The sequence below is a fragment of the Cydia pomonella genome, chromosome 25 (assembly GCF_033807575.1).
Source record: "Cydia pomonella isolate Wapato2018A chromosome 25, ilCydPomo1, whole genome shotgun sequence".
NCBI classification, from domain to species: Eukaryota; Metazoa; Arthropoda; class Insecta; order Lepidoptera; family Tortricidae; genus Cydia; species Cydia pomonella.
This window is the reverse complement of record NC_084727.1, coordinates 2,752,455-2,779,965: the sequence shown is the minus strand read 5'-3', so window position 1 is coordinate 2,779,965 and position 27,511 is coordinate 2,752,455. Positions and strand designations below refer to the sequence as shown.

The following is a 27,511-nucleotide window of genomic DNA, read 5'->3' as shown; positions in this document are numbered from 1 at the left end:
ATACGGTGACATTTCAAAGATTCGTCCGGCATATTGTCATGTTTTGACAGGTACGCATCGAAGGCACAGACCTATCCGATATTCAGCTACAATTGAAAATTGTATAAAACTATTTTAAACGACTATTAAATTAATCAAATTAAATAATTTTAAACATGAACAAAAATATTAAATTATAAACGTTAATATTTTAAAAGTAAAACACATTTATGCTACTTGATTTGTATGGAAAATGTATAACTGCCTAGGGAGTTATAACTTTTTTTTTTCACAATCCATAACTCCCATGGGAACAAAATAGGCCATTGTCCTTCATTACACCTGCATGAAATAAGATCTCTTTCGAGCAAGTGTGATGAAAAAATATGAACATTACTATAGGGTGCTATAGGATCAATATCCGAGAATACGGTAGCTGTAAAATAAGTTATTAAAAATGAAACAATGTAATTAAACGGATGAACCGATTTTGATAAAACATGTCTAAGAACCAGCGCTAGGAAACCTGCTTTCAAATAAAATAAACCGCACCCGAATGAGTCCACCCGTTTAAGAGCTCTGGTGCCACATACGCACACACACAGCAGCCAAACTCATAACAACCGTCTTTTTGCGTCGGGGGTTCGGGGGTTAATGAGCCCAATTCTCTGCATTCTCTCGAGATAATACGGGAAAAGCACCGCACACCCTGGAATTGCAAGTTCAACATGCGGGTATGGTATGTGTGCGGACTTGCGTAGACTTGTGGGTTGTAATATATGAATATTCTTAGGAGACGTCACACACCTTGCGTGGCTTGTGCGTGCAATGCAATGATTGCGATGTGAGGTCTCTTGTAGATTCATACATTACAATACTTAATGATCAAGACTACATGAATGATGAAACACCGTGGGATTAAGTGTGATTGTAAAGAATGAATTATTTATTGTTATGTTATTAATGATGAAATTGATAATTCAATGTATATATATACCGTATTTTTTGACATTTAGATTTTATTCTAGAAAGGTTCTAGACTAGTATTTTTATACAATTTTGATGTTTTTAAGATCCTTTTGTGAAATTCTTATTATTAAGTTTACCATATCTATAATAGTTCAATGTTTTTTTTAGAACAATAATAACTACATCAATAAATTGCTCTGATATTTAGATTAAGATGCTATTTGTAAAATTTGACGATTTAAAAGTGCTTGTTGCTAGGCCTATTTGAATAAAGAATATTTTGACTTGACTTGACTTAATAGTCTGCAAGCAAGATCTGCACCGGCATTGAACAAAAACTTGTTTTACAGTACATATGGTGCTACTTTATAGCACTAGTGCGAAAACTAGCATATTACGTTACTGTGTCGAACATTTTAAGGGCCATATGTACTGTAAAACGTTGTACGATACATGTGCGAAAAATAGGAAATTCGAAACGAGTGGCGATAAATTAAAACACGACCGAAGGGAGTGTTTTAAATCGACACGAGTTAATGTACTATTTTACCATTAAAACAGAGATTGACATATGACAGTTTTGATTGGTACTGCCGCCGCATGATGTCATGATTGATAGACGATGGCACATTTGATAAATATTGATATCATAATGTTTGATCTAGAAGGCGCGATCATAACACAGTCGGCAGTAGGGGCAGTCCATAAGGTCTACTTTGTCGGGAAAGCGTAGAATTAGACCAAGATAAGTTGGCAGCGATTTAAATAGCCCTGGCGTGAAACTTCTATGAAATTATGACGTTTACTTGACATTTGCACAGCCTGGGCTATCGACGTTAGCAAGCTATGGAGTCGACATTAGCAATAAAATTCAACTCATATTCATACTCATTCATCTGATTAATTAGTGATTTTATTTTTATAATCAAGGACAAGAACCTTTACGAGTTTATAAACGATCCTTTAATGTCGTCTTTGAATATACACGGTGGCCAAAAAATATGTGCATTCCCGTTGCCAGGGAGGTTTGGGCTTATACTGAGCAACTTTTACTATGGGACCAACCCCGAAATCGCAAAAAAAAATCTGGCTGTTTCATACATTTTAGCTGGTCCATTTTCTATGGGAGGGTAATTTTTTTTTGTGATTTCGTGGTTGGTCCCATAGTAAAAGTAGCTCAGTATAATCCCAAAACCTCCCTGGCAACGGGAATGCACATATTTTTTAGCCACCTTGTATACGAACAAGAATAAGGACCATTTTTTGCATTAATTATATTATTGGTAATATTTATGACTTGAGTTGAAAGACAAAAAAGGATCGTTTGCAAACTCGTCAACATTCATGTCCTTGATTATAAAATTAAAATCACTAATTAAATAAATGACTGAGTATGTACTATATATCAGTTGAATTAAACATGTAGTTCCAATTTTAATTCTTACTCAAATGATAAATACCAAAAGCAGGTCAATTAATGCTTATTTATATCAGACAAAGGCAGAAATGATCATGCAGATAGAAACGGTCATTGACCGACGGCAGTCACTGTCAAAACATAACGCAATGATATAACACATTTACATATTTAGGGGCCCCGGCCCTTGAGAAATATTATATTGAATTTGTCTAGTAAAAATTACACTTGAATGCAACGTGTCATTTTGTATGAATTTTTATTTTGAAGTGACCCTTTTTCTTTGCTTTTCAGTGTAATTAATGACAAATGTTGAAACGACTACATCAAAGGACTTAGATCGTGTATTTTGCATTAAATTGTATTTTTTTTTATTTAATGAGATTGATTGGTGTCGGTTTTAATATTAAACAAATGAAACATTATGTGATATCAATAATTGTGATAAGACCATAATTAAGTATTCAAATCATTTATTTTAATCATTTTTATTACCAATGTCAATCGAAATAACGAATCATACTTTTTACAGTACCAGCCAATAGTATATCACATTTGTATAGAGTATACAATATAGTACAGGTTAGTTTGTAGATTCCATATTTTACTAGTCATTTTATACAAATATATAATGAATACTGCACTGAAATACAGCATATAACTAAAAAAGATCAAAGAAAAACAAGTTGACCTAAACTTTAAACTAAAACACAAAAGCTCTATGAAGAAAACATAACATGTGATCAATTTTTCTTTGGACTACTGTCTACTACTAACAAATATATAAAAAAGTTCTACCGTAAAAAATGGAGGTAATAATATTATTGGCCGGTACTGTAAATAATAGCCATTTGAAGTAACCCCTTTTTTCATATTCTCGAGTGAACTAATATTACTGATATAAAGAACTTAGATAAAATAAGGAGAATAGAATATAATTAAATCAGGAGGTCTAAATAACAAAATGTTAACTAACACACGTCAATGTAACTCGCTTAAAATTATATTCAGAAAAGCTATTTTTATAATCATCTAACAACCGGCAACCCTGGTTTCGCACGGATTACACAAAACCGCGGTTTTCACCGATTTTTGACTAGTTTTGAGTCGTTACTCCTACATTTGCACTATAGATAGAATTATAAGACAAACGGCTATCGGTTCTTCAATCTTTTATCTCCATTCTGGTCTGCCGGATTTTGAAAGAAAGGAACACTTTTTTTTATCTATGTCTAAAAAAACACTTTTTTCGTTACTAGATTGCTGTGAAGGATTTTACATGTACGGAATCTACACATTTGGGTTCGTCTTTGACGTCTCTAGAAACTGGTTAGAGATAGTAATTTTAATTAATTAATGTAAGTTATGGCCAGAAAACCATTATTTTGGCCTAAAATTGTTCAACTTTAATGCCAAATATCTCGAAGACAGTGAACTTTGAAGTAAATATGGTATACTATATTGCATACAGCCGTTGCTGTTATTATGATAAGCTACAAAAAACATTAGAAAACTAAGGGATTCAAATCGAAGGTCATTGGCATTAGGGACCCCCATAACAAATTATACACATAAACCTTCCTCAAGTATCACTCTATTGGTAGGTGAAAACCGCATGAAAATCCGTTCAGTAGTTTTTGAGTTTATCGCAAACATACATACAGACAGACGCGGCGGGGGACTTTGTTTTGTAGTGTAGTAATTTTTACGTTTATTTATTTTCCCTTGTTAATGAATGAATAAATGTTGTTAATATTCCATCAAATTGTATTATTACCTATACATTTTTTTTCTGTGTTAAAAACTTAAGAGGAAATATAGTGATTGTCCATACCATAGGAGAAAACGTTATTCCACTTATAAACATTTTCCATTCTCCATGATTTTTTTAGGATATTATTGACACAATGAAAAACTAGATTTAAAGGTTTTCCCTTTTTTCAAAATTAACAAAACAAAAAATAAATAAATCGAAACTTATAAATCTAGAAAATATGAAGCGATCGACATGAAAATCAAAGTGATTTGTTAAGATTTAATTAGTGGAAAACGTGTTCTCCCGAAATGGAATTTCATAGAAAAATTACCGTTTATTCGTTAGATTCAAAAAGCTATTCTTTCCTCTTAAAGTACCCAACGGAACCCACGCTTTAAACTCAAACATAGCAATGGCACTTCATGTATAAACAGTTTTTTTTGGCACCAAAACTGGACTCGGCCAGACCGGTCCTTCGAAATCCTGATTAGAGGGAGACGGGAGACGAGTGTCGTTGGTGAGAGCGGGATGGAAGATTTCGGTTGGCGACTTAGCGCCTATATGATATGGATAAGTTCGCGGTTAACTTTTTTTTTACTGTTGAACGTCCAAAATGATTTGGGTTCCTACATTAGCGATACTTTTCGTGAGACTTAGTTATTTTTTTATAGGAAGGTTTAAGCTTAAGAATCTGTACCCCTATTGTAAATATTTTCGACTGCGAAACGTGACGTACGCGTTTGCGTTAAGTGTCACTTTGTATGAGATTTTTGACTTTCCAAAACGTCCCGCTTGGCGCGCTCTTTCTAAATCCAATACAAAATGAGACTAAACGCAAACGCGTACGTCACGTTTCGAAATCGAATTTATTTACACTAGGGGTACTGTACCTCTAGTGTAAATAAATTCGATTTCCAAACGTGACGTACGCGTTTGCGTTTAGTCTTATTTTGTATTGGATTTCGAAAGAGCGCGCCAAGCGGGACGTTTTGGAACCTCAAAATCCTATACAAAATGAGATTTAACGCAAACGCGTTCGTCACGTTATGATGTCGATCAAAGTTACACTAGGGGTACTGATAATGGTCTCATTTAATGGTTTTTTCATAGAGGTTTTTTTTATATATATAGTCAACTTAATTTCCTTATTAGAGCTCTTTTTGCAACATGCTGAGTCTCCTATTGTGCCTAATTCACAGTATTTCATTGCACTATTCATCATATATTTGTATAAAATGACTATTAAAATATGCAATCTGTAAAAACAGCGACAGGAAATCGATAGTTAGTACGTAATAAAAAAATCCTTGCTGACTGACATTGACACACATCACAAATATTTGTCTCGTAATAGGCCAATTTGAGCGTTGTGTCATAATGACATCAACACTTAGTCTGGTCTGCCTTTACAAGACTAAATGACAGCAAGGTTAGGTTCTAATTCTTTAAGCCTTTTTCTAGATAGTAGTATAAAAACATGACAGTGTTTGTATTGTACAGTAGCGGCAAATAATACCTATATCATATTGGTCAGATACTTTTTTGTACTTTCTCAAAAATGGCTTTAGCGAATTCGATGAAATTTACAATATAGAGACATATGAAAACGACAATTCGATCAACCTAGGGTACATTTTTAAACTAATTAGTTTGCTTGAGTTTCCGCGGTAGCCCGATGGGTATTAAATTGTACAATTGTACCGAATACACTATCAAAATCTTTCGGGTTCCTTGTGATACACCGTGTATAAACTACAGTAGTAACTTGTAATATATTACTGGAATGCATATTTATTTTAAAGGCGATGCATTCAAGTTTACTTTCTACGATACCTCGCCTCGAGTTATCACTTATCAAGTGATAGCGAGTGATAAATCTTTATTTGGACGACATAATTATCAGTATTGATACCGCAGTGTGTAATGTATCACGAGGTGTAATCGGGTGACATATTTTTATGCCTTAGGTAATGTAAAGAAACAATAAGTACGAGTTGCATTCCTCACTCAATGAAATCTGTAAGGATTTTTTTATACTACGTCGGTGGCAAACAAGCATACGGCCCGCCTGATGGTAAGCAGTCTCCGTAGCCTATGTACGCCTGCAACTCCAGAGGAGTTACATGCGCGTTTCCGACCCTAGCAACCCTCCCTCCCCTCGTTGAGCTCTGGCAAGCTTACTCACCGGTAGGAACACAACACTATGAGCAGGGTCAAGTGTTATTTGGCTGCGGTTTTCTGTAAGGTGGAGGTACTTCCCCAGTTGGGCTCTGCTCTAGATCTGGAATGACATCTGCTGTGCTGTGCCCTACCACACAAGGCGAGATGACATTCACATTGCCCATACCTCTCTTTTGGACGTAGTTTAAGGACATACCCGGGTCCGGGTCGGGGACATGACTCAGGAACAAATATCCATGCTCATCCCACGAATAAATGCCTTTACCAGGATTTGAACCCAGGACCATCGGCTTCGTAGGCAGGGTCACTACCCACTAGGCCAGACCGGTCATCAATTCCATTACAATACGCATCGCGAGCTGTGCTGGCTGTGCTGCATTACGCAAATAGCACAAATAATAGACAAAATATAACATGAATATGACAGATTTTTTGCCGCTTCCGTAGTTCAGACTTAATGGCCTTAGCTTGGAAATCATTTGACAGGTGAAATTTAAATCTTACCGCCTAAGCGAGACGTGACGTAGCATACAGGGTGTTCATTTAGTCACCTGCAATAATTTACGGGCTGAATATATAGGTCATACTGAGCAACTTTTACTACGGGATCAACCACGAATCCCGAAAATTTTTGGCTGTCTGACCTTGACATTTTCTATGGGAGAATAAATATTTTTTGTGATTTCGGGGTGATCTATATATTCAGCCCGTAAATTATTGCAAGTGACTAAATAAAACATCCTGTATTTTTTTTTCTTCCTAGCGTTGTCCCGGCATATTGCCACGGCTCAAGGGAGCCTGGGGTCCGCTTTGACAACTAATCCCAAGATTTGGCGTTGGCACTAGTTTTTACGAAAGCGACTGCCATCTGACCTTCCAACCCAGAGGGTAAAACTAAGCCTTGTTGGGATTAGTCCGGTTTCCTCACGATGTTTTCCTTCACCGAAAAGCGACTGGTAAATATCAAATGATATTTCGTACATAAGTTCCGAAAAACTCATTGGTACGAACCGGGGTTGGAACCCGCGACCTCCGGATTGCAAGTCGCACGCTCTTACCGCTAGGCCACCAGCGCTTCTGTATATAAGAAAAATTACGACCATGTTTGGTGGTGCCCTCACAGTAAACGCTTCATAATGTGGTCTGTAGTCTCAAACAATTAAAATATACAAAACGTTTTCCTATTTCTGGACACAATGTAGCTTTAACATTCTCACATCACAAAGTAGCAAATAGTAACCGCTTCCTTATCGAGTCTAAAAATAACCGTGACCACAGCAAAGGGTATCTGAGGAAGTTTTAATGAGTGGGATTGTGTACAATATTGTAACTATCTTTAGGAAAAATGGTTTTCTTTCTAAAAAACACGAAATATACATACAAATAGGCCTGGCTTAATTTTGTAACTATACCTAATTACAGTCAAACAGTTTCTACAGTCACGTCTGAAAACATCGACACGATCGACGTGCCAAAAATATGTATACACGACTTCATGGCCCACATATTAGGGCAGTGTATACATATTTTTGGCACTTTGTGCGTATCGATATTTTTACACATTAATCGACTGCACAAGTGCACACGGAGTAATCTAGGTTATATTTTTAATTTTAACGCGTATGTGTATATAGTGGATATTTGCTTTTAAATACGATTATAACAAGTCATAAATATATATCGCAAAATTAAAACTAATTGAATACTGTATTGGGTGAGCGGTATCTGTATAAATGAGCAATTACAAATAAATGACATAATTAGAATGATTTAATTGCAGAAATCATTCGTTTGACCGTTAAGTCTGACGGCGGACGCCGGGACCGGTTTGTATGTGAGGACAGAGAAGTAAGCTTAGAGTGCTCACGACGTGCATATGTTTCCTTACTTAATAAATAAGTACCTGGGCGACCGAGCTTTGCTCGGTTATAACTATTTATTGTAATATGGTGGTGTATAGGTAATAATCTTAACAAATTTTTTTTACAAATTTAAACTTGTCTAAAACAATAAAAATTAAAAAATTATATATAAACTTGAACATATAAAAAAAAAACAAAAGTTAGTCACCGGGCGAGATTCGAACCCGTAACACTTGTTTAGCAGTCCGCGTCTTAACCCGCTGGACCAGACGGACAGTGGCCGGCAATACGAAATTAGCGACCATATTCTGCGTCGAAAGAAAAACGCATGAAAACACGCGTTTTCCCAAACATAAGACTAATCTAGATAGATTGTATACCCCCAAAAACCCCCATATACCAAATTTCAGCGAAATCGTTAGAGCCGTTTCCGAGATCACAGAAATATATATATATACAAGAATTGCTCGTTTAAAGGTATAAGATAAGCTGTATGGGAGGTATGTTAAATTAAAAGTTATTATTAATAAGTTTAACACAAATGGACGGATCGATGGATGTCATCTCGCTTAGTGTGGTAGGGCACAGCACAGCGGATGTCATTCCAGATCTAGAGCAGAGCCCAACTGGGGAAGTACCTCCACCTTACAGAAAGTGTTGTGTTCCTGCCGGTGAGTAAAGTTGCCAAAGCTCAACGAGGGTGCGCAGTGTCAGGGTCGGCAACACGCATGTGACCCCTCTGGAGTTGCAAGCGTCGATAGGCTACGGCAGACTGCTTACCACCAAGCGAGCCGTATGCTTGTTTGCCACCGACGTAGTATAAAAGATGGCGCTGTACTGCGCCATATGTTTTGCGATCACTGAACTGTCAAACGTCAACTTTGACAATCAGAGTTACCGCAAAATGTATGGAGCTGTACAGCGCCATCTCGTTTACCTATCAAATTCGAAGCACGAAATTGTCTTAGATTTTACGCAGCTTAATCAATTCTTTATTCTTTATTTTTTATCAATGTATCTTTGATAGTATTAATTAACATAGTACAAAGAGTGGGGAAGTAGGTTATCTTCATACAAACGCACCGCGCCCGGCTTGTATGTATGCGCAATAGTATCTATGCGTCGCCGCACGCACACTCAAACAAAAGCCCCGACTGGCGCACTAAGAAACGGGTCGACATTTTATTTGAGTGTGCGCGCGGCGACGCATAGATACTATGGCGCACACATAGAAGCCGTGCGCGATGCGTTTGTGTGAAGATCACCTACTTCCCCACTCTTTGTACCATGGTATTAACCTTAAATCTTATTACAAATAAATGTTCGCAAGGCTCGCTTAAAACGTATACATTGCTTTTTATCTATGTATGGAGCACTGTAAGCTTTCATATTTGCCTATGGTGAGGACTACCTACACTGGACGATAACTAGAAGTAGAAACACTTTCTACTGTTCGACGTGTTGCCTCTCATTGCTAAAATCATAACAAAAAATACGGTGATTACATTACATTTACAACAAAATACAACACAATGAGCAATTCCTTTTAATACGTCAGTAAGAATAACATCAAATGGGAACTACCCGTTTATATTTGCAACAGTATAATATCACCTATAATAGGTTCAAGGTTCAGAACGGAACGGAAACGTGAATGTTTTCAAAACCACTCCTAAGGGATATTTCCCTATATCATGACACATCTGGCAAAACGCCAAATGACATCAGATCAGACGTAAGTACGTGTGTACTTAGAACGACTTTAAATTGATCATTGATGGACTTTAAGTGTGGGTAAATAAGGTCTAGGTATTGTTCGTCGAAAATGTTGATGATTGTACCTGTGAGACGGACTGTATGATGCATCGGATCGGACATGTTTCATATTGAAGACTGAAATAGATGTCATACTAAAGAAAGTGACCAAGCCCTCCGGTGACCGAGGCCCGAATCGAACCCGTGTCTTCGGATTACGCGGGTGAAATATTCGAATTCGAATGAAAGAGGTCGAATAAAATACCGGACGGGAGACGCGCGTGACCCGAGAGCTTTATGCGACATGTACAATTAAATCGCAGGCTCTGATTGCGGGCATACGGGTCCGTATCATAATCGCCAAATAAGCTAGGTGACAGCTTACTGACAAATCCATACATTACAAATCCATACATTACAACCGGCGTGTACGCGCAATTGTCTAAGGGTCATTGCCAAAAAACGCGGTATGCATAAGCTTAAGCTATAATAGAATGTAGTTGTACAAAGGTCTATAAGCTGCGTCTGACTTGCGTGCGAATCGCGTGTGTACCACCAAACGCGGTGTGCACAGGCCCTAAGTAGAGACCTGTATGTTTGTCTTAATCATTTTCTTGCAAGAGAGAAGTCTATAGATCTATCTATATAAGTAATACACTTTACATGTTGCTATCTAGTTAGTGCGCTATGTAGATAAAAACTCGTCACGCCCAAACGTGGTAGTGTATTAAAAGGAGAAACACTTTCCATCGAATACTCGTTCGCGTTTCACTACGCACACGGTTTACTTGTAGCTGAATACTTTACACTCTTTAAGGATTTGCCACACTGGATGCGTTCCGCGGTCTGCGGTCAGGTCAGGTCAAATTGAAATGTATGTAATAACCTGACCGCAGACCGCGGAACGCATCCAGTTCCCGCCATCGCCATTCATCGCCATCCGTTTGATACTTTGTCAGATGATAGTTCAGATGCTATTGTTAATAAAAAACCGTCAGCCGGTTATATCGCGGTGGTCAGAACGTCATCAGCTGGTCTCATGGACATGTAAACCTTTTTATGATAGCAATAACAAATCATGAAACTTTGCACGTAGTATTTCAACAGATGAAACGCCATAAACAGATTACGCAATTTACAAATTACGCAAACTTTGCGAACATAAAGTGGAAGGCGCGTATTTTTTACATGTTCATTTTACAGCTGACGGTCATTCCACCGCGATACAACTGGCTAACGGTTTTTTTTATTTAAAACAGCATCTAAACTATCATCTGACAAAGTATCAGCCAGAAGGCGATGACTGACGAAATATGCTCCTGGCCCGCCGTCTAATGCCGCGCCGCCCGCCGTAGTTCTCAATGTTCTCATATAAAATCCGCGCCCACTTCATGAATAAACCTTTGTGTAAAAAAATCATTAACCTTGAAACCTGTACGATTGGCTACATTAGCTACACCATAAGTATATACAAGCGTCTGACTATCGCTTTAGTATAATAACCCACTATAAAAAGAGTTCAAAAAACGGGCACAAAAACTCGTGTCAGGGGTGCCGGTCGACATTACCATACTCTGATCGATGGTGTTACTCTGTTACTGTTGCGTAAGTAAACTAAACATGGCGGACATTTTGTTTTTTTTTACAAGCTTTTTTGTTTTGTCTTGTTGCTACGGACCAAATCTTGCAAGTGCTTGTGATGTGCGATTGAATCTGTCGAATTATTTTATCGTTAGTTTTGGATAAAATTTGACTGGTTTTCACAATTGATTGTGGCCAGGATAAATACGAAATCACAACTTGTGTTACAAAAAACGTTTTTTTGGTGTTACATTGATAAAAAAATATCGATTTTTTGCGTGATTTCTGTATAAAACAAAGTTTTTTTTATCATTTTAGCGCTAACGAATATTCGAAAATAGATAGATGCGCACATATTTAAATAAATAAATATTAATTTGTGTCCCAAGGGAGGAAAAGTGCCGCGTGTAAAATTGTTACCCGAGCCAAAGGCGAGGGTGGCAAACACGCGGGATGGAATGTCCTACGTTTCCTCCCGTGGTGCGCATACTATTTTTCTGCTCGACGGAGGCGGAAAGCGGCAACTTCGTTGAGTGCAGCCGGAGCAAAGTTGACACTTTATTATTTATTTTTATTTTTCTAAATGTCCCATATTTGTAGTAGCCATTGAGCTTATTACCTTTAAGGAATGACTCACCGCTAGTTTGACCATACAAATAGGTACACAAATATTTCCCAAGGGGCAGAGATCACAGATTTCTTGCATTGCTTACACCGACAGGAATAAACAAATTGAGAGAAACTCCTGGTTAAGTCGTTCGTAATTTTGATCAATACATTTTTAATATAATTTAATCTTAACATGACTAAACTACACTTTACTAACTTTAGAATCTGACTTTATCAGTAGTTAAAAAATTGTAAAAGGCAATATTTTTTAAGAATTAAGATATGAACACAATTTGTCTTCAGGATTAGATAAGAGAAACATTAATTTTATTTAATGAGTTCCCAGCCAAGATTGCTTGTTGTAAGATTATAGTAACATAGACATTTAGGCCAAATGAAACAGGCAAATAATGCTTATAAATGAAGCTTCTGCCCGCGATTTTGTCTGCGTGTAATGATGATGATTATAAAAACTACCCTATGTCCTTCCCTGGACCTCAAACTCTCTTCATACCAAATATCATCAAAACCAATTCAGCAGTTTAAGCATGAAGAGGCAAATTGCAAACAGACAGACAGAGTTACTTTCGCATTTATAAAATGTCGTTTTCAAGCAAAAAGTCCCACTTTGATACTTGCCAGGACACTTTGACAGGTTATTCGTAAAAACATACAAGCAAATCTCGTCCTTATAGTAAGCGACAAAGGGCCCTTTGGATAGACAGACACAAAAGTTTTAGTAGGGATAAGTATTTTAATGGTACCTATGGATGGACGATGGGACTCCAGAGGTTACATACATGTTACCATTACTTTAAAAACCTGAACTGTACTCTGTCTCTGTATCTTTAGGTATTTGAATAAAAGTAAACAAAATCTACCTTCAAATGGCTCCTTAAGCCAGTTGAGGGTAGATGAAAACATTACATGATCAAATAATGTAGGTTAAAGTCAGGTTGTTCAGTGACAGATCCAGGCGGTTTTGTATTTGGTTGGTTAACCAATAAATGTTGTAGCTACCCGAAATGTACAAATTGTTTGTTTACTTTTATTGAAATACCTAAAGATACAGAATATAGGTATGTTTACATGGATCAATTTTTTTTTTGTCTCGTTAGCCAGACGACAAAAATAGTATGTCAGAAGAAATGTTAATGCACACCCAGTAATCCGGCACTAAAATAGGGGTGCAAGCAATCATTCTATGTACAAATTTACCATGTGCGCTTAACATTATCTATCACTCTTGAATATCTTTATAAATGCCTAAAATCCAGATAACAGTACAATTTTATATAATAAGCAGATATGCTCTAACTTCCAGTAATCCGAATTTTAATAAATAAATAAATAAATATTATAGGGACATTCTTACACAAATTGACTAAGTCTCACAGTAAGCCAAGAAGGCTTGTGTTGTGGGTATTCAGACAACGATATGTATATATATATATATATATATATATATAAATAAATAATAAATAAATATTATAGGACATTATTACACAAATTGACTAAGTCCCACAGTAAGCTCAATAAGGCTTGTGTTGAGGGTACTTAGACAACGATATATATAATATATAAATATTTATAAATACTTAAATACATAGAAAACACCCATGACTCAGGAACAAATATCCATGCTCATCACACAAATACATGCCCTTACCAGGATTTGAACCCGGGACCATCAGCTTCGTAGGCAGGGTCACTACCCACTAGGCCAGACTGGTTGTGGTTGGTATATATATATACAAATACTTAAATAAATAGAAAACATCCATGACTCAGGAACAACAGTAAGGGCATTTATTTGTGCTCATCACACAAATAAATGCCCTTACCGGGATTCGAACCCGGGACCTTCGGCTTCATTGGCAGGGTCACTACCCGCTAGGCAAGACCTGTCGTCAAATCTCTTGTGTCAGCATTAGTGCTGGATATGTGATATCGTACTGTACTACTTTATGAGGGCCAATTATGGAAAATACTTATAATTGCCACAAAAATGTACGTTTGGTACTTTTAAATACCACAAAACCAGGATTTCAAAAGTAACCCAGGCGACCGTAAACATGGCAACCAGTGACAATAAATAGTTTACCTGAACAAAAAACAGTTAAATGCTAAAAACATACTCACACACCATCTCGTAATTTTACGAGCAATCTTGACTTTGCGAGAGTACCCGTTTAGCCAGCAGATCTCGTGTAAATAGCAAAAAAACGACAATAGCACAAAAACTGGACATTGCAAGTACATAAATAGTGGATGAGTTAACGGTCCGGCGGCTGTGATGTAAAATAACGATGCGAGACGTGTTAATGTGGTATGACAATCGTCGGGAATTCCGTGGAAAAATAAAATATTTTCATTATACTTGCTCGAAAGATCTTATTTCATGCAGGTACACTGAAGGACAAAGGCATGTGTTGTTCCCTCGGGAGTTATGGATTGTGGAAAAAAAAGCTGTAACTTCAGAGGGAGTTATAGCTTTTCTTAATTGTGTCACTAATTCATACGAAACTAAATTGCAAACTCGAGTCTTCAATGCACGACAGCCGCATCTAAAGACCTAGTTTGCAAAATTTCACTTACCCCCTTGTTGCACAATGTACTATAATATCTCAGTTTTCTGACAATGTTTGTGTTTTCTCTAATTGTTGACTGCAAAAAAGCTTAATTTACGACATCCTTGTTATCCATCAAATAGTTTTTCTAGTATGCATTAGAAGTAAAAACCCACGAATAATGAGCCTATATGGCAATTTAAGTTTGACCAGGAATGATGACAAATTAAATTAAAACTTTTGTATATTTTAATTTTTTTAATGATTAATCATTACAAGTTCTTTTACTTGTATGTATACATGTTCTTATATATGTGTACTGCCATATCTTGAAAATTATTTTTTAATTTGTTATTGGTACCCTCATCAATGTCTTCCAATCCGAAGTTTGTCTGGAAGATACTGTTGATTATTGTTAAGACCACCTGTTGGTTCTTAATTGCAGTATTTTTATTTCTACTTCTAAAACTTCACAAAACATTAAACACTCAAAAAGAACAGATGTTTTATCAAAATAAAGTAAAAAAGAACAATAATGTAGGTATTTCAAAGCTAATGAAAACCACTGAAAGGCAACAATCAACAAATAAAACATATTGGGCACATAATTTATCTTTCCTTATCATATCAACTGATAACTACAGTTGCGGTAACATGCACTATTGGTTTTATTGTATTGTATTGATTAAATTATTTTTCCTCGTGGTACACATGAGTTAGAAAACACAATAAAAAAAAATGCATTCATCTTAATCATCTTATTATTGTGCTGTATCAGTTATCAATTGTCAACAAAATAATTTGGTCTCTCCGTTTGACATTTAAATTTTTGCATAACGTCCCATTTTTGACAGATTACTTGTATAAAGATACAAGCAAATCTCGCCCCTATGTCAAACAACAAAGTGGGATGTTTTGATGGCCATTGTCACATATATCAATCAAGGAAGGTATTCAATGGTATTTTTTTTAAATATGTCAGTGGCAAACAAGCATACGACCGGCCTGATGGTAAGCAGAGTCCATAGTCTATGGACGCCTGCAACTCCAGAGGTGTTGCATGCGCATTGCCGACCCTAACACTCTGCACCCTTGTTGAGCGCAATCTTACTCAAGAGCAAGAACACAACACTACAAGTAAGGTCTAGTAATATAGAAGAAATGGTGGCACATTATAAGTAAATAATTAAAATGTTTTCATTAAGAGACCTGGGGGCGTAGCTAGATATCAATTGTTTGCACCATAATCAATTAAACGCTAATGTCTCTCTGTCACACTAATATGAAAGAGTGATCAAGATACATCACTGTTTTTAGGGTTCCATAGCCAAATGGCAAAAAACGGAACCCTTATAGATTCGTCATGTCCGTCTGTCTATCCGATTATGTTTTTTGCTAGATTTGATCCACATTAACCAACATACTAACAAGGAAAGTTAAATAAAAGCTTATGCATGATAAATGCTTGGTTTGTATGCTATAAAGATTTTTATTTGAGCATTTAATAATTTAAATCATTTTAATCACTATATTTTATGAATTAGCCTAGCAATCAAAATAGGTATTATTTTTTATAGCCTTTTAAAAGACCATTTCATTCAATAACAGTGATGACATGTCTTAAAAATAAAACCAATGTTTTTACCACTTAAAAATGACATCATCCTGGAGCATTTCTTTCACGTCCCTAGCTTATTTTTTGTTAGAAGTCAACTTGGTTTGAAGTAAATTCCTCTTGTAATGATAATTAGGTACTTAATTAGATTAAAATGTTATAATATTAATGATTATGATGAATTATTTATTATCAGACTATAAGTTATTCTTTGTCATGAAACATAAAATGAAAAAGTAATGACAAAAAGCAAATGACTTCATTAGCAATTATATGATAAAAACAAGTAGGATCTTAATAAAAATGTGAATTTCAATATTTTGTAATTACCATAAATAGTATAATTACAAACAAATATAAGGTGAGTATGAGTACTAATCAGAAAACTTGTTATCCAATGCATATTCTTATTGACCTTATAAGGCAAAAGCACACCTATTGCAATTTTGTAATAAAAAAAGCTGTCCTTGATTAAATCATTGTACAGTCAGAACTCAATAGCGTGAAACTACTATCTGTGACCGATCCAAACCCAATCGGTTGACCCAAGGGTCAAACTAAATTTTCTGGTCTATAAACCCACCGGAAATAAAATGCTACGCGTTTCATATCCTGTCGAGAATATAGGTGCGTTTCTAACACGGCCGGTTAGCAATACGCCCGCACCCGACGATGATGTCATAGTCTTATTGAGGTAGATAACATGCAATTGATAAATGGCACGCCCAAATATACATCATCTACACCTTCTCATTCTATTTTAAAGCCATTTTCAATGCTGTTTTTCATTAGTTTCCAATTAAAACTCAGAAAAAACATTAAGAAAAAAAGGTGTTTTAACATGTCAATGTGGTAAAAAGCTTGGCGGACGTCCCGATAAATCGGCGGCTTGCCCGCAAATACTATCGTTCCTACAATAAATGACCCATTTCGGACCAAGCACCAGACACACCCTAAATGACTTCCAGCAAAAGAAATCATTTCCTGCATTAACAATAGCGTTCCAATTAGAAATTAAACATTTTCATGTCTAATGAATGCTAATCGCACGCAATACGCACCGGCAGTCGACTCCAAAGGCGTTAAGTCAGGTTTTCCTGAGAACACTACACCAAATCACTTCACTTTTTGCGAGTAGCTATATTTCTTACACTAAGCACATAAACGAAGTAACATTATAATATTTAGATGCACAGAACGTTATTCAGTATATTTTAATGCACTAGCACCACCGACATTACGCGTCAACGCATTTATTTCCGTAATTCGCTCGCACAGGCCCGTCAACCAGCCGCCGCCAGATCGATGTCGTAGTTTCGTTTCGTTGCCGCACGGTCGCAGCGTCGCTTCTGTCGCGCAAGGTTAATTCCAATAGAACGGCCTGACAAGCCAGATGGCGCTGCGGTCGTAAAAGGGATGCCATGCGAAATTTTAAAATACCTTACAGAAAAGTAAAAAAGGAGTGTGAAAAGTAAAAAATGACAATTTACTCACTATCAATATATAGAACAATCGCTACTGATAGAAGCTATTGTGGACTTGAAGTCTACAGACGTAATAAAGTTGCACCCAACGATATATATATATAACAACATATTATATAACATACAAATACTTAAGTACATAGGAAAGACCCATCACTCACGAACAAATATCTGAGCTCATTACACAAATACATGCCCTTACCAGGATTTGAAGTATTTGAACCCAGGACCATCGGTTTCATAGTCTCAATCCTTACTAGGCCAGACCGTCGTCAAAAATAAATTAAATTACTGTAGGGACAACAATCGCTACTTTTCGTTGATATTGTGGACTTGAAGTCTACAGACGTAATAAATTTGCACCGAATCCAACATTAGATTCCGGCGCTCATAAATAAATAAATATAATATATGACATTCTTACACAGATTGACTAAATCCCACGGTACACTCAAAAAGGCTCATGTTGTGGGTACCCAGACAACGATATACATAATATACAAATACTTAAATACATAGAAAACAACCATGGCTCAGGAACAAATATCTGAGCTCATCACACAAATAAATGCCCTTACCGGGATCCAAACCCATACCAGGACTTCGGCTTCATACGCTTAATACCCACTAGACCAAAAATTAAATTACTGTAGGGACATTGTGGAATATATTTAAGTTTTGATGTGAATTCATGTAGATGTATAAAATCTGTCAAGCCATTTACGTCAGTAGAAAAAAAAACGGCAAATTTAAAAACAATTTAAGCGTAAAGAGTCATCATCCAATAGAAAAATTGAATTTTGCGCCTATTTCTACTAACAAAGTTGTTTGATAGACTATATATTCATGCATCCGCCATTTGTTGTGCAAGTGCTCTTAAATTAGTATATGAAAACAAATCTTAATGTGATCCAATAAAAAGTTACCCCAGTATATTATTTATTTTGTACACTTGCAACATTAGAACTCCGTTCCACGCATTCATTGGGGTTGAATTTGTGCTGCCTAAATTGCGTAGAATAGAACGTGTACCGTTTTGTTAATTAAAATTATTATAATAAATATGTTTCTTTTAAATGTCTTCTGTTTCTTTATTGTTGTCAATAACTTGTCATCTGAATTATAGATTCAAACTTAATAAAATAAAAAATAATAATTCAGTTTCAAAGTTTGAATAACCGTTTTGTCATTTTGAATTGACAATGCATGACCCCCTAAGGCTAGCGAACGAAACGCTGCAGCACATTCTAACAAAAATGGCGTTCGCGTAGGTTGTGCGTTACTGTTATCTTTTTGTTTGATTTCAAAATTTTAAAACTGTTGACATAAAACTAAGGTAAGTCAAACTCTATTAATAACGATTTACTTGTACCTTTATTTATAAAACATATTTGAACTCCAATCGTCTATTTTTTACAGAGAAATATGGGTCGGTCGCCAAGTCCAAGGCGGCGGGAAGATAGGTTAGATCGGCGGAGAAACAGAGATCACGACCGGGACCGGGACCGCGAGAGGCGAAGACCGCGCACGCGATCCAGGTCTCGCTCCCTAGACCGCAGACGACGCTCCCCGGACCGCAGAAGGTCGCCCTCGCCCGCTAGACGACGCCGTTCGCGTTCGATCTCTCCAGGGCCGTCTTCGTCTTTTGTAGCTAAAAAGAAGACTTTTGGGGAGCGGCCGATCGTCACCCCTGCTGATTTGGAGGGAAAATCTCCTGAGGAACAAGAAATGTTGAAAGTTATGGGCTTTTGCGGCTTCGACACGACAAAAGGTAAGAAAGTCGAAGATAATGTTGAAGGTGAAGTCCACGTTGTTTTAAAACGAAAATACCGACAGTACATGAATAGGAAAGGAGGTTTCAATCGACCGTTGGACTTTGTCGCGTAGCACCGACCCGTAAATGGTTCCGCACAATCTAATTTCTATAGAATTTTCTGTTTTCTCAAGTTTTTTGCGACATTTTTAATGTCGTTGTGATATTACTGTTGTAGGTGAACACACTATTGTTATTTGGATGCACAGCTATGACTGCAGCTTATTCAATGACTTAAATATGTTAGTGTCTATTTTATACAGATAATAGAATCTTAAATATTACAATAATATGAGAATGGAATTTTACTTCCCATTTTTATTAGCTTATGGTCTAGCTTAGTTGAGCCTAGGCCGTAGTCATTTATCAAAATTCAGTATTGTAACTGTTTAACATGTTCGCAGATGGTAAGTGACATCATGATAGTCTAAAGGAAACACAAAACTATGCAACTATTATAGCATTTGTGTCTGCAAATGGGTTAGTTGTACATTTCAATAATTGTTGTTTTTGTTTATATTGAAGTTTTATGCAAGAAATATCAATACTCATACTAAAACACCAGAAGTGACAACCAAATTCATTTTAAATTAAGAGTATGTTGACAACAAAATCTTGATTTCAATAGAACTTGGTTGGCACCTGACTTATTTCATTAAACAACAGATTTTCTACATCTGCAAAAATGCCAGAAGAAAATTTCTGGATAATTTTACAATTTTCAAAACTGAGTTTCCATATTGCATTACGCGACATATGGTTTTAATTCCATTTATAGTCAATCTATACATTTTTTTAAATTAAAATATTATTTCTCATCAGATAGATTGGAGCAGTAAAGCTGCTCAAAAACAACTCAACAAGCACTTTAACGCCTTGACAATAAAGGTGTGTTCAGATATTTATGAACTCTTTGGCCGCTCCGATGTATCTGATGGCGACTGTACATGATACCACCACATTTTTACCAAGTAGACACTAAAACAAAATGGCTGCCTTAAACAAGTGTGTTCACATGTAACATGTGTTGATTCCATTTTTTACTTAGCATAAGTGTTATGACAATGTTTACCATGTTTTACTGGGGGAGGCCTGTGTTTAGACTTGAATCTTAGACTACTGCAGAAACATTTGCAAATGATTGTTTGTATTTTTATACTCAAGAGTCTCAAGACTAGAGTTGTGCCATTCTCCAGAATGTTCTCCGTTTACTATGAGGAATATTCTCGAGCGAGAACATTCCCTATACAAGAACAATCTCGAGAATGGCACAACTATACTCAAGACTACATTTTGGAGACCACTGCCAATTTTGTAGCTTCTGATTTATAATCTAAATAATGTAGTGGCTACAGTGACCAACAGGGAACCAGTACGAACAGTTTTATCCCAGAAAATGAGGGTAGGGAACTGATTCTGCATTTTTTTTAAGACTATGGATTCCAGCCCTTCAAGGTTCACATAGAAGAACATTCGTGTTCGAGTGACGACCTGAGCTACGAGACGCGTATGTAAACGGTGGGCGAAAGACGCGCTTGCTGTTTACATTCGCGTTCGGCTTTTCATTCGGTTACAAACCTGATACCGTACCGATTGTGTTTAAAATCGATTCGATCGACCAGCTTTTGAGCTGTGGCCGAGGCACGAAACGAGCCGTTAGTACATTTCTGCAGCTATACTCTGTATCTTTAGGTATTTAAATAAAAGTAAACAAACAATTTGTACATTTTCGGGTAGTTATAACATTTATTGGTTAACCAACCAAATACAAAACCGCCTGGATCTGTCACAGAACGACCTGACTTTAACCTACATTATATGGTCATGTAATGTTTTTATTTACACTCAACTGGCTTAAGGAGCCATTTGAGGGTAGATTTTGTTTACCTTTTTTTAAATACCTAAAGATACAGAGTACAGAGTCTGTGCTGAAAGAGAAGAGTTGTGAAATGTATGGGATGCAATACATTATATGACTCTTCTCTTCGCACAGACTCTACTACAGTTTTGCCACATTAATCAGCGTCCTTATTTTCTTGGAAAAAAATAGAAGTGTCGCATACTGCTTCCCTGTTAGTCACTGGTGGCTTCTATGTTAGCTGTTCTTGTATAACATTCTGAATTTAGGTTTTATCTAGATTTGATTGTTTTTTTAGGTTGTCTTCCATATTTATGTTTATCTTTAACAGATTTATCAATAATACATAATGCAGGGTTGGAAATCTGTTAATGTGATTGTATATAAAATCATTTTTTTTTTATTATGGGAAATTATTATCTCATAGTCAAGATATATTTCCTGAAACATTAAGTCTACTATGTCTAGACACAGGCTTTGCACTCATTTGTTTTGCCAAGTGCCTTAAAAGTTTAAAATCAGTAAAATGGAAATGTCAATAAATATGAAATTTGTGTTTATAAAATATTGCACAAAAAGAAACCACTAGTCACTATTCCAATAAGAAAACTATTGACATTTCACTCCTTATTTGGTAGTAAGTTTACTGTAGGATGTGAAAAAAAAACTACATTCAACATTTGAATGAACATGTAAACTTATAACCAAGATCAAAATTAGTTTTTTTGAAATCAATCCTCATTCATTCACTTTCTAAAGTATGGACGCTAAGGACGAAAAATTTCGTTAATTGACCCTCCATTTCTTATCTCACGCACGCGCATAATTATATTGGTTTCTCGCTCGCACAGTGGCATTGACTGAACATGAGCGGGACAGCAATATAATTACGCGCGCTCGATAGAGATACAAGCAGGCGGGTCAGTGTACGATATTCTTCGTTCTTAGCGTCCTTACTTTAGGATAAATAACTATCTTTATACTATTGATTACAAATTTTAAGGCTCCTGGCAAAACACTAATCGTAAGCTAGTTATAAGCCCGCTAAACAGTCCCAGTGCGCAGCCGCGGCCCGCACTGGTCCGGTCCACTGTGTACCCGGGGCTCACTCTGCACCGGGTGCACACACCAAGAAGCGCTACGAGTCGAATCTGCCACTAATTTTAATCTGTGTACCTTCTGGTTATAAGCTATTGACAACAGTATAGAAAACCTGAAGAATTTGTGGTTGTCGCTAGGCAGTCAGTTCCTTAACGTAAGTACCCACATTTTAATACAGCGTTGGTATTTAATTTGGGGCATACTGTTTGTCTTGGCCACGTAACGCACGCACGTGAGTGTGAGAATATTAAACATCATTATTTGAGACTGTTTCTGCATTCGAGATAATCTTGATTATCCAAATGAACTGTTCAATTTTATGTCTAGGATGTAGAAGCATGCTCTAAGCTGGTCTTTTTGACATATTTGCTCATATATTGCTTGTGTCTCTTTTATTATTATATTACAAAAGGAAATTACACAAGTATGTTATGGGCGAATATTTCTAAATGATTTTTTGGTTTTAGTGACCGCAGTGTAAGCTAACTGCATTGACTTTAACAGAACAAGTTATGAAAGTGTCATTGTTTTATACAAATACGTTTATCATGACATCCCACACTTTGTCTTAGCCAATGCAGTGTTATCATGGTCCGACTAAACTTATTGCAGTTGAATTTCTCCACATTTCTATCAGAAGGTACAAGATTGTTTATAAGACTGAACGCTGCCTGCCCTGTTCCGTTTCCCGCGCTCCGCGCCACACACATAGCCTTAGATACAGAGTTATTTACACACACACTCACATTCCCCCTGTCCTCCACATGTACAATAGTCAAGTCTGGGTTGCCAGAGTCAAATATCATGAGGCTATTGCCAGAATGCCGACCTGTTTTTTTTTTTAATATAGGCATTTTGTGCAGTGCTTTATTGAGATATTTAATTATTTTTTTTAACCCTAAATGATCTAGATTTTTTTGACTGTAATAATTTTTTTTTTAAAGTAGCCGTCTGGCATGTTGAGATATAAATTTCATAATTTTGTGTTGTCAACATAATGACAAAAAAATCTCAATAAAGCATAATCTGGTTTGATGATATTATACTCTGTCGACACAGATACCATAGCCAATATACAATTTTATACAATTGTTGATATTTTTTACTGATATATTGCACCCGCGGCGCGCGGGGGGCACGGCCAGCAAAACATATCTATATAATGATATATAATGTACAACATTGGTGGTAAATCCGACTCCGAAACGCTTGTCACACCACCTACACTTTTGAATGAATCGAAAATACAAAAATGTTCTTTCACATGCTGTAAAAATATCTACAGACAATATATTTGCAAGTTTAGTTACTTTTGGATGCATCCTTGATGATGCATAATAATTACATTGGGTGCATTCTAATTTTTATTTTACCAATGAAAAAACCACACCTTTTGGGAGGGATTAGAAAATATTGTTTTCCCAAACATAATATAATCGACAGCACGATTTTGTAACAATATGTATGTAAACCATTTTAATTTTTAGAGGGTAAAAGTTGTAATGGGTATCAGCAAAGAGAATTTGAAATAGAGGTGGATTGTCAAAGAACGTTTCGAAGCCAATTTACTGCCATCTTTTGACACATGATTAAAAACTTTTAGAACGCCATTTGATAAGATGTTAAATATCAAAAAGTGGCGCCATCTACTAGAACATAGGCCAAAGGTATGGCGGCATCTTTTAACAGTTTTAATCATGTGTCGAAAGATGGCAGTAAATTTACTGTACTTGTAGCTATAAAATTTACTTTTACAATCCACCTCCATTTCAAATTCTCTTTGGTATCAGAAAGGAAAATGAGTCAATGATAAAAAAAAAACTTTCCATCATTTTCATCTTACAGTTTCCGAGTTTTAGTTGTCTGTGATACATTTGTTTTTCTATACCAAGTAACAATATCGCAACTCTCTCTTACTTTATTACAATTCTGTAATTTATTAACCAAAGAAAGATCAGATTGTAATAAATACACTCTGTCTTTTGATTTGACGTATTCGTGCTATGATAAGAACTGTTAGGGTCCTGAAGATTCTGAAGTTCTAGTCTTTTTGTGAAACATTACTTTAGATCAGACAAATAATATAATAGGGAGTATTACTGCAATGTTCTGCCGCCCGAGTGCAGCACTAGCACCCTTCGTAAACCATAGAGTAACTATAGAGTAACTTATACATACTGTGGCTTAAACTGTTTTTGTCAAGTTTTCACAGATAATAAAATATGACATTGATGCATCAAGGCGGTTTGTTTACAATTGGCCTAACGGCAAATCCGAAAATCGAAATTTAGTTATCTACCTGTTCATCGCTCGAATATGCAAGTGATAGAGAGGTTAGTTAACGAAATTTTTCGGGGTAGACCCTCAGATTGTGATGGATTGTGGTAGTGGCGCCCCCTACGCAGAGCTTCGTGTAATATTCCCTATTAAAATACGTTCTGCTAAAAGGACATATTAATTTCATATTTTAAACTATATCTGAATTAATTGTACTATTTTAAATTACGTTAGCATTAAAGGTTTTGTACGCGTCTAAAAACATGACGTAAATATTAGCCCAACATATTCTTCATTAATATTTCACATTTTGTGATATTTAAACTCGTAAAAAACTTGTTATGTTTAATACTTAGTTTCAACGTTCATAAAAAGATTTATAGTTTATTTAAAAATAACATTTCACGTGATATGTGAAGATTCATTCCCACTTGTATATACCATGATTTATTTATACTTATGTATCATTAAAAGTAAGTGATTCTGTTTGGTTTAAAAATGTATAAAACATTAACCTGTAAATTGTGTGCCCTTGGCATTTTTGGATTTAAGTATAGTTTAGATAAAACATATTAAAAAACCTAATTTAGTATTTATATAGTTGTAAAATATGTTATGGACATTTTGAAAACGCTCAAACTTCTGTGTCAAACGGTCTTTCGGAAATATAGGGTGTTCTCAAAATGTAGCATTTGTCATATTACATGACATTATCAATGTAACTGAATTTTGCCAGATTATAAACATATGAAATAATTATTTACGATACAAGTACGATAAATGGGAAATTTGCAAGGAGTGGGGATAAACTAAAACACGACCCAAGGAGGTGTTTTAAATCGACACGAGTTGCGAATTACCTTTTCGCACGTGTATAGTGCAACGTTTTACAGTACATATGACCCTTTAAATTTTTGACATAGGCATGTATAGCGCTAATTACCGCACTAGTGTGTAAATTAGCACATTATGTAACTATGTCGAAAATTTAAAGGGTTTAATTTATCGCCACTCATTGCGAATAGGAAATTCGTAACGAGTGGCGATAAATTAAAACGTGACCGAAGGGAGTGTTTTAAATCGACACGATTTTTCGCACTTGTATCGTAAATAACTATTGTGATGCTAAATGATAATGTTATGTAATAATATCTTATATTGTTTTTTATGAGTGCTTTAAAGTCAAAATATATTTTATGTAAGTAATGCAAGGGCAAGTTTAAACTGTAATAAATCATTTTGGATTAACTTTTTTTTTTCATTTTACCTCTTACACGTATTCGTGTTATACGTTCACAATAACTATCTTATTATTTTTAATTTGACACGGTTCCATGATCGGTCAGTCTTCCGTTTTGAGCATAGAGAAATATAAGGGAAGAAAGAGTGACTCCATACATAAGTTTTCTTACCAGAACCATAGAGAAATAAGAAGTAATAGAGTGCTCACTCCATACATTCATTTTGGTACCAAAATGCTTATTATTTTCGCAGTCGACATCTAGCATCGAGTAGCAGATCTCTCAGTACCGCTACTCGACAATAGATATCGCGGCAAACAAAAAGTCTAATGCTCAACGATTTTCCGCTAATATTATAACCAGAGTAACCGGAACTCTTATTTTCAACTCCTACCCTTACACTATAAGCCATTGACAATAAGGTCCCTTTTCATAGATAATGTCACAAATTAGCTGAAAATTGTTGAGCATAAGACTTTGTTCGTCGCGACATCTATTGTCAACTGCCCCCTACAGTTTCCCCTCACTCCCCTGCGCGTTAATGTGTCTGCCATTTGGTGATCTAAATTAGAAACATAAGCTAACATTATTCAAAAATTCTATCTCGTTATTTTTTCTTCTCGTCGCCAGATGGATCTGCCCGTTTCTATGACTAATGCAAATGCTCTAGAGTCTAGAGCAATTCCAAGTATTTGTATGTAAACTGCATAGTTAAGTGACCCTCATAGAAATTTGTTTGCAGGGGGTGGGGGGAGGCTCACTTAACTTTGCAACTTACTGGTTTTGTCCTCGGCTTCCACGATGTTATCGTGGGCGACCTCCTATTATTATTAGAGTGGTCGATCTGGTTCAAAACCATACAGGAATATAAGTAAAAAAAAAGTCGTAACTCCATACATCAGTTTTCTTACCAAAACGAGAGTTATTTCGTAGTCGACATCTAGCGTCAAGTAGCGGAATTGATCAGTACTGCTATTTGACAATAGATGTCGCGCCGAACGAAAACTCTAACGCTCAGCAATTTTCATTTAATATTATAACTTATAACTGGAACTATACTCTCAACTCATGCATGTTACGTTATCAGTACCGCTACTTGACACCAGATGTCACAAGTGTCGCGACAAAACTAATATTACAAGTAGAAAGAGTTGAAAATAGAGTTCCGGCCCGGTTAATCCGGTTATAATATAGGGAGCGCGCATGAACTGTAGGAGGCAGCACAGAAGCCGTCAGATTTTTGGCGCGAGGCGTAAATGTGATGTTTTTTGTTCTGATGTAGCCCACAAGATGGCAGAACCTACTATGTACAAGAAAACACGTGACGTGCACTTATACATGTTTATGGTTCCGATTCAGGCCACAAGATGGCAGACCTTCCAACGCGCACGGTCCCTATTAGCTGAAAATTTTTGAGCATTCGTTTTCGTTTGTCGCAACATC

At 36.2% G+C, this 27,511-nt stretch overlaps 2 protein-coding genes across 7 annotated transcripts in view; one reads left to right on the top strand and one right to left on the bottom strand.

Moving 5' to 3' along the window:
• Nucleotides 1-17,660, bottom strand: part of LOC133531463 (protein hu-li tai shao) — a 124,497-nt gene extending 106,837 nt beyond the window's left edge. For 4 of the 6 annotated variants that reach the window (XM_061869698.1, XM_061869701.1, XM_061869699.1 and 1 more), the window contains exon 1: nt 17,356-17,656. The gene's annotated coding sequence lies outside the window, so the exon portion shown is untranslated. Of the gene's footprint in view, nt 1-17,355 lie in introns of all 6 variants that reach the window. The other 2 variants (XR_009801540.1, XM_061869700.1) reach the window with 2 other exon arrangements.
• Nucleotides 17,661-18,877: 1,217 nt separating this feature from the next.
• Nucleotides 18,878-26,075, top strand: LOC133531433 (U4/U6.U5 small nuclear ribonucleoprotein 27 kDa protein). The gene is made up of 2 exons (XM_061869647.1): nt 18,878-19,114; nt 19,198-26,075. Exon 2 carries the CDS (start codon nt 19,204-19,206, stop codon nt 19,663-19,665), a length of 462 nt encoding a protein of 153 aa, XP_061725631.1. The 5' UTR covers nt 18,878-19,114; nt 19,198-19,203; the 3' UTR covers nt 19,666-26,075.
• The last annotated feature ends 1,436 nt before the right edge of the window (nt 26,076-27,511 follow it).